At 30.3% G+C, this 12,952-nt stretch overlaps 2 protein-coding genes across 2 annotated transcripts; both read right to left on the minus strand.

The window, feature by feature from the left end:
- Window positions 1-2,728: 2,728 nt before the first annotated feature.
- Window positions 2,729-6,000, minus strand: LOC134834011 (AP-3 complex subunit delta). The gene is made up of 3 exons (XM_063848526.1): window positions 5,884-6,000; window positions 5,629-5,732; window positions 2,729-5,560 (listed from the first exon to the last, which is right to left on the minus strand). The coding sequence occupies exons 1-3, from the start codon at window positions 5,975-5,977 to the stop codon at window positions 2,963-2,965; spliced, it is 2,796 nt and encodes a 931-aa protein (XP_063704596.1). The 5' UTR covers window positions 5,978-6,000; the 3' UTR covers window positions 2,729-2,962.
- A 3,490-nt stretch (window positions 6,001-9,490) lies between these two features.
- On the minus strand, window positions 9,491-12,368 carry LOC134836181 (endoplasmin). Its single transcript, XM_063851447.1, has 3 exons — window positions 12,228-12,368; window positions 11,995-12,090; window positions 9,491-11,935 (listed from the first exon to the last, which is right to left on the minus strand). The coding sequence occupies exons 1-3, from the start codon at window positions 12,271-12,273 to the stop codon at window positions 9,705-9,707; spliced, it is 2,373 nt and encodes a 790-aa protein (XP_063707517.1). The 5' UTR covers window positions 12,274-12,368; the 3' UTR covers window positions 9,491-9,704.
- Between the last annotated feature and the right edge of the window lie 584 nt (window positions 12,369-12,952).

Genomic DNA, 12,952 nt, shown 5'->3' on the forward strand with positions numbered 1-12,952 from the left:
CTCGCTCTTGCCTTGATATAGGTACTTATTACACAATTATTTTTAACGTTTTTTAAGCTTAGCAGATTAGATTTCGGAAGAGATGAAAGCTTTAATTCAATCATTTTTTACAGTATGTTTCTGAAAAAGTCGAACAAATGATAAGAACAAGATAGAAAACTTTTGACTTGAAACTTGATGACATATTTAATGATATTAGAAATGCATAAAAATCTCGTCAATATAACCAGATTAATATACAAAAATAAAATAAAAGGTCCTTCATGCATGTACATAGTAGTGAAATAAAGTACATATATATACGAAATATCATAATTTCATATGGAACCGAAAAAGTCTTCAATCAAATCGATTGACATTTTTGTTGAAAGCGAATGTATTTGAGTATTTTAGGCAGAATTTCTTCAATTTGTTCATTGAAAGAAAATGTATGTACATAAATAAATACATGAAGAAGAGCACATATGGCATATATAACCGTTGATGTAAATAATGCAAAAACGCTGAAAAGAAATCCATAGATGATTTATGTGATCTCCTCTATAACTTTGTATTGAACTAAAACTGCTATTTTATCTAGATGATGTAATTGCAAAATACTGATATCCAAAAATCTAAAAATATCACACTGTGAATGCTGTCACTCAAATAAAAACTGAAACATTGATGAGCATCAAACGTCAATCGTCTTATTCTGTGTATTTATTTTTTCAAAATGAGATAAAAAGAGATATTTAGCCATCAAAAAATTTGTTGACTTGTGACAAGAAAGATGTGTATCTCTTATTATTCTTCTTTTTCTTGTAAAAATTTATTAAATTATATTATTAGCTGTTCAAGTGACATATATTTAAAAAGAGATTTTTTATTTTAGCATTGCATGACGTCCTATTGGTATACCATACAAGAAGAATACATAAATAAGGGTCTGACATTTCCTCATATTTGTGTTCATTATGAGAAGATTTTGTATATGACATGTGTAAAAGGCTAGTTATTAAAACTTAAAACTTGAAGAAGAATCAGAAGACCCCCAATATGGAATTTTAAGCCAAAAATTGTCAAATTAGACACATTTAGTACATGATTTCTGTTGTTTCTCCTGAGGGACTTGTTAGTCTTTATCTTTTTATATCAACCTTACAAAAAGTAGAGAATACCTAATCTCTGTGGAATAGTGTTTATTCTTAAAAATCAAGATTTTAAAGATATAAGGATTATTGTTAACAATAAAAAACATATGTCAAATATGTTACACTAAAGGCCAAAAAAAATATTTAAATTGGAAAATTTGTTTGGAAAGTTGTTTTGTCACAATAATTTTTGTTAATATTTATGGATTTTAATAAGTAACCAATCTCTGCAACATTGTATCATTTCTTCAAATAACATCTTTTTTTTTTATCTCTCACTGCGATTAGTTTAAATAATAATCTTTTCATGTTTGCAGAATTTACGTGACTTAAATCTTGTTGTTTGTTGATTGCTTGAAGAACACTTGTTATCATTCATATTGATTTTACATATTCTTTTTGTTGGTGTGGTTTGACTTCTCTTTTCTTTGAAATTTGTTCTTCGTATTACTTATTGTTTAGTAAAGGGATTAACAATTATGTTTGATAACAATATAATTTTGTACTAAGTCTCTCAATGTGATGCCAAGGGGCGTAAAATATTGCAAAAGCACAAATTTTATAAAAAAAAGTATCTTGTCAAAACAATGACGACAAAAAATCGCATGGGACATTATTCAAAACTTTTTAAAAATTGATAAAGACATTTTTCGTGTTCGCATGTCAAGTCAACTTATTTCGATATTATTCATGATGTTGAGGTAAGCGTACATTTTCTTGAAAGCTAATCGTGTAGTTGTTTTACAACCCTTGTTTCATGATGGCAGCTTATTTAAGAGTAACGAAGAAAATAAAAAGTCCAAAAGAACAACTTTATCAGCTCCATTGAGAGACATAGTGTAGAACGACTATTATATTAAACATGTTCACAAACAAAAACAACAACAATACAAGGAGAGAAGGAAAAAATGTACAAACCCATATGTATCTCGGACAGCTCATCGATCTTCCTGTCACCTACCGCTCGCTCTTTCAATAAGCATTAAATCTAGATACGAGAGTTGAAAATATGGTACTTTAATAAATATGTTAGAATAAAGGGAGATCTGTTAGTTTAGATGTTTGGAAATTTTATGGAAAAGCAAAATCATATATATTTCAAGAGAAATTTCAAATAAAAAAACTTTAAGAATTATTTTTTTCAATTCTTACTTCAAATTATAAATAGGTATATATATATAGATAGCTAAGTAAATACCATGGAGACAGAGAGACAGACATTGACATGAACATCAGTTATTAGAACAAATTGGATTGATTTTGTTCGTGAACAACAAGTAATAGAGACATGAGGAAAAAAAAGTATATAAATGAAATGAGAAGAAGATTGATGTCCAAAAATGTTTGTGCATTATTATATGAGTGGTCCAATTAAGAAAATGTCTGTTGGTTGTTAGAAAAAGTTTTAAGCAAACAGTGTGATCAATAATTATGTGACGAAATAATAAATTAAATTGTTTGTCGGATACGTTTTACAAGATATGAATGATGTTTTGTTTGATTTTTTTGTGTTTCGCAGATCTTAAAAGTACACATATAAATGTATTTTCATAAAGTATATAACGAAAAAGAATCAATTTTTTAATGTAGCCATTTTTTATTAGTTAGATATTTTTGCTTAATAATAATATATTCAATAAAAAAACAAAACGAAGGAAAATAATTTGATATTAAACAGGAATAGTACAAGCAAAATTATCAACAGTAAATATTCTATTAGAAATATAAATTTTCTTGATTGAAATACAACATCTTTGAAATAAACATAAAAAATCAATCATGGAATATTTTGTGTTAAGAAAATAAGTTATCATCTCATTATATGATGTTTATTTAGTAGGTGTTGAGAATTCTTCATATCCTGTTTTCGAAGAAGATGTTTTAGGTTTTGATCCTTTCTTAAGCTTGTCGTGTTTGTGTTTTTTCTTGTTTGATTCAGACTTTGTTTTAAAAGAAGCGTCTTCGACATGGTTTTCTTTTGTTGTTGCTGTATTTGCATCAAATAAGTTATCGTGTGTTTTCTCCTTGTTTTTACTTTCTTTATCTTTTTTATGCTTTTTCTTTTTTTCTTTTTCATTTTTTTCATGAGATTTCTTCTTATCACTGCCTTTTACTTTAGCTGGTTTTGTTTCTACCATCATTGGAATGTCTAAATCGATATTTAGCGATTTATGAGGATCGTTTTCATCCTTTTGATCATTATCACTATCAGATAACGTAGCGCCTTCAGGAATTTCAACAACAGTACTTACTTGTACCGGCAATATTTCGTCATAATCGGATTCGCTACTACTGTAACTGAGTTTGTTCTTGTTTTTCTTGGATGACTTCTTGCTTGCGCGTTTTGTTTTTGTCGCCTTGTTATCTTGCTGCAAGTATTTGTCTGATCTCTTTGTTGAATGTACTTTTAGTGGTATATCTAATGCAATTTCTGCAATTGGAATCTCTTCGATGTCATCTTCGACGGGTGTTGATTTTTTCGACTTTTTAGAAGACTTTAAATAATTTGGATTGTGACTTTGTTCCAATTCACGTGAACGACGCGCTCGTTCAACATCTTCTTTACTAATTTCCGGACTGCTTTTGCGACTTCCGTCAATCTTTTCGCCGTCATAATTTTGGTTAGCGACAAAGAGAAAATCTCCTTTTTCATCGTCGCTCGATGAGGCATTGTCACTTAGCGGAGAATTAATCCATTCTTCTATATCGAGTCCCTCGGGCAAGAGAACTTTCTTTTGCGCTTTAGGAGCAACAGGATTCAAGTCTCCTTTGAATAACAACGTCATTTCATTGATAATTGTGTCAATCAGATTGTTTTTTTCAATTGGAATAGTTGTTTCATTCATCATATCATCGATTCCTTGTTGTTTCTCCTTATCAAGCTCTGACTTTAGATATTGTATTAAGGCATATGCAGAGCTTGATCGTTCTTGAACTTCAATATCGCCTGAGCTAATGAAAACAGGCAAACGTTCAAGTAACATTGTCACCGTTTCCCGTACGGTTTGGCGATCATCATTGTCACATGCCGTTTTCATAATATGCGTTGCTAGTTTGAGAGCATTTTGAATGTAGACAGCTTGAATGTGCCCCGGCAATGAATTATCTCGTAATAATACCAAAAGTGCTGTACTTGGGCTTTGCAAATGCGCTGCGTATTCCCCGACAATCCATGATGCTGCGTAAAGAACTTCACACATTGTATTGTTTTGCGAATTAACAACAAACGTATCAAGAAGTGTAACCATTTCATTTACGGCAAACTCGCGGATTGCTTGAACTCGCACAACAACATCAAGTAATTGAGCAGCGATAACAGCGCCATGTTTGCTATTTGATGCAAGTTGAATGAGTTCAACGAGAACAGTTACAAACCATTCGAAATTCGTTATGTATTGATACGAGCCTTGACTACAAATTTCAACAATTTTATACAGGAGTTCGTCACGATATGCTGTGCCTTCCGCTAATTCTATATGCTCTAATAATTGACGTACAATTTCCATAAGATTCTTTTTAGACACCATTCCATAGAGTAAGTCTAATGCGCGTAAACGAATCGATTCGTCTTGATCGTCGAGACAGTCAAGAATGAGGTCTTTGTGTGCTTGAACACTTTTGGGATGTGTTTTCAAAATCTTGCTCATCGCCAAGAGTCCCAAATATTTAAGGTTTTGATCCGTATCCTCAATTAGAATCCTTAACTTTTGCACACAAAGTTGAATCGATGCGTTATGATTCGGCATACCGCTACTGATAGATATCAAAACAGCAATTACGGTATTTATGCATTCGTATAACAAGCTCATCGCAGATGTGCTATGAATCAAATTAGTCAATGGCTCTATAAGTTTCTTTCCGAGACGAGGTTCTAAGGGCGTTAATGCACCAAAAAGTTTGATAATTTTAATGAGCATCCAATTGTTCGTTGAAGTTGTCATGAGTTTGAAGAAAATTGGCGCAAGCGATAAATAATTTTTCGGATTTTTACGAGCAAGCTCACAAATTACATTAACAGCTGCTGACTGAACTCCCGGATCAGGATCTTCTAACTTTTCCTTCAATTTGGGAAAGGCAATTCTTAAGGCTTCTGGATATCGTAGAAAAACTTTGTACATCATTAGAACAGCTTTCATACGCAAATATGGTTTTGTTGAGCTCATCAATGTCATAATATCACCTACTAAATCTCGCGAAAGATCCGATGAAATGAAACAAGCCAAACCGCTCATTGCAACTCCTGCATCATATTGATTCGTACTATTTAAATCCTTGCGAATCATATTTGTTGTTAGCATTAACAACTCTGTGTCTGGATGAAAACTTTGGCTTGCAGCCAAATAACCAACACGTTTGGCAGTGAATTTTCCCGAACTCATTACCTCGATTATATTAAAACCGGCCCAACTGATGTCATATCCGAGCATCTGTATAAAAGGGAGATAAGAAAATCATGGATTAAGTGCTTATTTTGTGTGCGAGAATGGACACGTACCTGAATATAAGTCAATTTTGCTACTGCATTACATTTTGTACTTATATTATCTTGTCGCAATTCACATTTGATTTCCTCGATACATTGTGCGATATATTTGCTTTCTAAAAATAAAAAGAATCATGCATTTGAATTTTACTTAACAAAAGTCACTAAAATATGTTTCGAATACGCTTTCAATGGAGAATATGAGATAAACATGAAATTCGGAAGCGAAAAATTTTTTTTCCTCCATTGTAAATGAATAGTTCTTACCATTGTCCTTGTTGTTTCGAATGCCCCGAACGAGGTCAGTGAGATTTTTGTCGAACATTCGTTCTAAATTTCCTTTAAATTGTTTCATATTCATCGTTTCAATCTTTATTTTGCACTTTTCCTTTTTCAATTGACTGACAGCAAAACTTGACAAACAAATCGTTCGTTGTGCCATAGGTAACGATTTCGAATAATAATTTCGGAGAAAAAACGTTAAAATTCATTTTTGATTTTTTTGAATTTTATATGATTTGTTTATTTTTATTTCATTTTCTCAATTATACAATTTTTTGTCTTGTGTTCAATTAGTTTTTTTTTTCAAAAAATGGTAATTATTTTTTTCCTTCAAAAGTTAATTTTACTACAAATGTTTTGTTTTCAATACAAAAAACAGTTCATTGAATGGCTGTAAGGCTTCAAAATTCAAAGATATAAATTTCTTTGGATGTCTTTTGGAGTATTCATACAATAATAATAATTCATATTCATAATATTCATATAATAAAAAATACGTATTTTTCATTTTGAAAGCATATTTGATGATTTGTAAGCTTGAAATTAAACAAAAGTTTTGAAAAATGCCTTTGGATGTCTTTTAAATGGTTTTTAAGCTTGAATATGGACAAACAAAATATACGTAAAAAATACGTAATTTTCATGATTTTACGTAATTTGGATGGTTCTTAAGCTTGAATATTGACAAATAAAAAATACGTAATTTTCATGATTTTACGTAATTTGGATGGTTCTTAAGCTTGAATATTGACAAATAAAAAATACGTAAAAAATACGTATTTTTCATTTTGAAAGCATATTTGATGATTTTAAGCTTGAAATTAAACAAAAGTTATGAAAAATGCCTTTGGATGTCTTTCAAATGGTTCTTAAGCTTGAATATAGTAAAATAAAAAATACGTAATTTTCATTTTGAAAGCATATTTGATGATGAAGCTTGAATATTGACAAATAAAAAATACGTAATTTTCATGATTTTACGTAATTTGGATGGTTCTTAAGCTTGAATATTGACAAATAAAAAATACGTCAAAAATACGTAAAAAATAAGTATTTTTCATTTTGAAAGCATATTTGATGATTTGTAAGCTTGAAATTAAACAAAAGTTATGAAAAATACCTTTGAATGTCTTTTAAATGGTTCTTAAGCTTGAATATGGACAAACAAAATATACGTAAAAAATACGTAATTTTCATGATTTTACGTAATTTGGATGGTTCTTAAGCTTGAATATTGACAAATAAAAAATACGTAATTTTCATGATTTTACGTAATTTGGATGGTTCTTAAGCTTGAATATTAATACGTAAACAATACGTATTTTTCATTTTGAAAGCATATTTGATGATTTGTAAGCTTGAAATTAAACAAAAGTTATAAAAAATGCCTTTGGATGTCTTTTAAATGGTTCTTAAGCTTAAATATTGAAAAAATAAAAAAAAATACGTAATTTTCATGATTTTACGTAATTTGGATGGTTTTTAAGCTTAAATATGGACAAATAAAAAATACGTAATTTTCATTTTGAAAGCATATTTGATGATGAAGCTTGAATATTGACAAATAAAAAATACGTAAAAAATACGTAATTTTCATTTTGAAAGCATATTTGATGATTTGTAAGCTTGAAATTAAACAAAAGTTATAAAAAATGCCTTTGGATGTCTTTTAAATGGTTCTTAAGCTTGAATATGGACAAACAAAATATACGTAAAAAATACGTAATTTTCATGATTTTACGTAATTTGGATGGTTCTTAAGCTTGAATATTGACAAATAAAAAATACGTAATTTTCATGATTTTACGTAATTTGGATGGTTCTTAAGCTTGAATATTGACAAATAAAAAATACGTAAAAAATACGTATTTTTCATTTTGAAAGCATATTTGATGATTTGTAAGCTTGAAATTAAACAAAAGTTATGAAAAATACCTTTGAATGTCTTTTAAATGGTTCTTAAGCTTGAATATGGACAAACAAAATATACGTAAAAAAATACGTAATTTTCATGATTTTACGTAATTTGGATGGTTCTTAAGCTTGAATATTGACAAATAAAAAATACGTAATTTTCATGATTTTACGTAATTTGGATGGTTCTTAAGCTTGAATATTGAAAAAATAAAAAAAAATACGTAATTTTCATGATTTTACGTAATTTGGATGGTTCTTAAGCTTGAATATTAATACGTAAACAATACGTATTTTTCATTTTGAAAGCATATTTGATGATTTGTAAGCTTGAAATTGAACAAAAGTTATAAAAAATGCCTTTGGATGTCTTTTAAATGGTTCTTAAGCTTGAATATGGACAAACAAAATATACGTAAAAAATACGTAATTTTCATTATTTTACGTAATTTAGATGGTTCTTAAGCTTGAATATTGACAAATAAAAAATACGTAAAAAATACGTAATTTTCATTTTGAAAGCATATTTGATGATTTGTAAGCTTGAAATTAAACAAAAGTTATGAAAAATGCCTTTGGATGTCCATTAAATTGTTCTTAAGCTTGAATATGGACAAATAAAAAATACGTAATTTTCATGATTTTACGTAATTTGGATGGTTCTTAAGCTTGACAAATAAAAAATACGTAAAAAATACGTAAAAATTTACGTAATTTTCATTTTGAAAGCATATTTGATGATTTTTCAGCTTGAAATTAAACAAAAGTTATGAAAAATGCCTTTGGATGTCTTTTAAATGGTTCTTAAGCTTGAATATGGACAAACAAAATATACGTAAAAAATACGTAATTTTCATTATTTTACGTAATTTAGATGGTTCTTAAGCTTGAATATTGACAAATAAAAAATACGTAAAAAATACGTAATTTTCATTTTGAAAGCATATTTGATGATTTGTAAGCTTGAAATTAAACAAAAGTTATGAAAAATGCCTTTGGATGTCCATTAAATTGTTCTTAAGCTTGAATATGGACAAATAAAAAATACGTAATTTTCATGATTTTACGTAATTTGGATGGTTCTTAAGCTTGACAAATAAAAAATACGTAAAAAATACGTAAAAATTTACGTAATTTTCATTTTGAAAGCATATTTGATGATTTTTCAGCTTGAAATTAAACAAAAGTTATGAAAAATGCCTTTGGATGTCTTTTAAATGGTTCTTAAGCTTGAATATGGACAAATAAAAAATACGTAATTTTCATAATTTTACGTAATTTAGATGGTTCTTAAGCTCGAATATGGACAAATAAAAAATACGTAAAAATTTACGTAATTCTCATTTTGAAAGCATATTTGATGATTTTAAAGCTTCAAATTGAAGAAGTTATGAAAAATGCCTTTGGATTTCTTTTAAATGGTTCTTAATCTTGAATATTGACAGATAAAATATACGAAAAAAATACGTAAATAATACGTAATTTTCATTTTGAAAGCATATTTGATGATTTTTGAGCTTGAAATTAAACAAAAGTTATGAAAAATGCCTTTGGATTTCTTTTAAATTAATCAAAAGCTATGGAAATGTTTATTTCAAATAGGCTTTGATGGTTGTTAAGCTTTAAAGTATTCGTAATGAATAGGTAAACAAAAATAAATAGCCAACTGAATGTTTATATTAGTTTATTTACAGAAATTTGATCATTCTTTACGGACAAAATTCTAAATTAGGTAGTATGCGTTTTTTTTTATAAATTAAAATTGAAAAATCTTACAACTTATTGCAATTACTATCAAAATTGGAATTGTTTTTCTTACATGTAAGTAAATAAAAGTTCCAACTAAATATTTTTTTATTATTACAGCTACAGTCTACTTTTCGATGGTTTTTTTACAGTTCATCATGAACTTCATCTTCTTCGTTTGCGTCTTCTTTTGAGTTGTCTGTTGCTTCATCAACTTCTTCATCAAGGAATGGTTCTTCTTCAGGCTGTTCATTGAGATCAACACCAAGTGTTTGTCGCATCATCTTGTCAATACTATCGGCAAAGTCTGCTGTCTCTTGTAGCATATATCCCGAACGCAATGTTGCAGTACGGAATAACATTAAAGCTGTTTCCTTCGCAGTTGCATCTTCGGGATCGGCTTCAATTCGATTCAATAAGTTACGAATCACAGGATGTCGGGGATTAATTTCGAGTGTTTTCTTTTGATTCAAATAATACGTTCTTTGTGGATCGTCTGTCTTTTGATGAGCCGATGACAAAGCAAGACGTTCCATATTTCCGGTCCATCCGAATAAACTTGCAACTAGGGCACATGGAGTGTCTGTTAAACGATCGGAGACTTCAGCTTTGGAAATTCTATCTTTCAATCCGTTGTCATTTAACCATTTTACAAGCGGCTCAAACTGTCCCTTCAATTCTTCGAAACGTTCTTTACTCTTTTCAGACCCGGGAATTTCCATGCCTTCTTTGGCGACATTTTGGAATTTCTTTCCATCAAATTCGGGCAAAGCACTGATGCAATATTCATCGACAGCTTCTACCAAATACAAAACTTCGTATCCACGTTTGAGAAGTGCTTCGGCAAATGGAGATTTTTCAGCTTCTTGACGACTTGATGCGGCAATATAATAAATCTTTTCTTGATTCTTCTTCATACGTGTCACGTAATCGGCTAAGGAGGTTAAAACTTTCTTATCTGCATTGTTGGATGACTGAAATTGCAACAATTTTGCGAGACGACTTCTGTTGCTTGCATCTTCCATTATACCGAGTTTGATATTTGTCGAATATTCTTTCCAAAATTTGTCGTATGATTCTTTGTCGAGCTTCTTCAACATATCCAAAGCCTTACGGATGAGTTTCTTCTTGATGACTTTGATAAGTTTGTGCTGTTGCAACGTTTCACGAGACACATTTAATGGCAAATCATCGGAATCGACAACGCCACGCAAGAAAGACAAATAATTGGGAATCATGTCGTTGAATTCATCTGTGATAAAGACACGACGTACGAAAAGTTTGATATTGTCAGATTTGGTGCCATATTTGTTAAATGACTCGGAGGGTTGAACTTTAGGTACAAAAAGGAGTGATTTGAATGTTACTTCTCCCTCAGCAACAAAATGTGTGTAGGCAAGAGGCTCAGAAGTGTCTGTTGTGAGAGTTTTGTAAAATTCGTGATATTCTTTTTCTTCAACTTCTGTAGGTTTGCGAGTCCAAATTGGTTTGCTGTCATTCATGAGTTCCCAATCCCAAACAGTTTTGGAGACTTTTTTTGTTTTAGGTTTATCGTCTTCAGTTTCTTCCTCGACTTTTCCATCTTCTTCGTCAGTACTCTCTGGCTTGTCAGATTCCTTTTTCTCCTCCTCTTCAACGGGTACTTCTTCTTCGACAGTTTTGCTTGTCCACATATAGATTGGGAAATTGATGAATTGTGAGTATTTCTTTATCAATTGCTTGATGGTGTCTTCTTCCAAGAAATCTTGAGCTTCTTCCTTCAAATGCAACGAAACTGTTGATCCACGTTTGAGCGTATCGCCGCGGGGATCTTCAATGATGTTGAAACTGTTTGCGTCGCTTTCCCAAATGTATTGTTTGTCGTCGTTGTGTTTCGTTGTAACGGTAACACGATCAGCAACAAGAAAAGCCGAGTAGAAACCAACTCCAAATTGACCGATCATATCATTGATATCTTGATCGCCTTGTGTGTCTTGCATCTTTGACAAAAAGTCAGCAGTTCCTGATTTTGCTATTGTTCCCAAATTATTAATCAAATCTTGACGTGTCATGCCAATACCGCTATCAGTAATGTGCAAAATACGATTTTCCTTATCCGCTTTGATTTTTATATGCATATCGGGATTCGAGTCGAGAACTTCTCGCACCGTAAGAGACATCAAACGGATCTTGTCGAGAGCATCGGAAGCATTTGAAATAAGTTCTCGCAAGAAAATCTCCTTGTTTCTGTACAACGAGTTAATAATGAGTTTCATCATACGATTTACTTCAGTTTGAAACGTGAATTTCTCAGCTTTATCTCGCAGCTCCTTCATTTGGGCAACATTTAGGCCATCCAACTTAATTGCCTCCTCTTCTCGTGCAACTGTCTCTGCATCTGTAATTTATCAGTTAGATGTCAATGTATGTATAACGTGTATGTATACAGTGCTATACCTGTTCGAGAACCTTCTTTATTTGCTCCCAAGTCAGTGTCAACTGTTCCAACTGTAGCATGGGCATCTTCGTTTTCAGCACGAACAAAATTGGATCCTGATAAACGAAAAAAATTGAAAAGTTTCTGTCAGAAATTTAATACAAAATCAACAATAACGCATCATCATTCCAAAAGTACACGTCAGTTCAAACTTTTAGCACACCGGTTTTATAAATTTTTTACGTAAAATTACCTGATAGCAGGAACAAAACCACAATGGCTGATAAAAGATACTTCATCTTTTACCGATTTTCTTCTTTTTTCCTTTTTTTTATTTTATTTTTCCAAAATTTTATGATACAAAACAGAGGAAGACCTCCAAACTGGTTAAGAGTTGAAAAACGAATGAGCATTCGATTACCATTTCATTCCGTTTATATTTTTCATGCCTTGGAACAATAAGTGTATCATACAATATTTACATTCATTGCTCATGATGGCTTCTCACAAAAAAAGGAAAAAGTATTAAAAAATTCGTTGTTTTTTCTTGTAAACTCTTATTTCTTTTGTTTTTTTTCAATAATATTTAATATTATGGGTAATAACTAATAAGTAAATAGCTTTACAAAACATAAAAAAAAACAAATATATTCTATAATTTTATATGTATTTGTACATGCTATATGTTATAATTAATATAACTTCATTATTATATAATTATATAATTTCATAATTTACAACTTTTATAAATTTATGATTGAAATATAAATTTCAATATAAATAAATATTGTACTTTCAATATTATTTTCAAAGCACTGTTTTTCATATTATATTTGGTCGATGTTGATTGGATCATTGAATTTCGAAATCGATTTGGACCAATCGTAACAAAATCCGACATCACAGAACTTGGAACAATAAACCCATGTATAACTCTATATATTGCAATTAATTTATATTACTGAAATGTTCTAAATA

The sequence above is a fragment of the Culicoides brevitarsis genome, chromosome 3, assembly GCF_036172545.1.
Source record: "Culicoides brevitarsis isolate CSIRO-B50_1 chromosome 3, AGI_CSIRO_Cbre_v1, whole genome shotgun sequence".
NCBI lineage: Eukaryota > Metazoa > Arthropoda > Insecta > Diptera > Ceratopogonidae > Culicoides > Culicoides brevitarsis.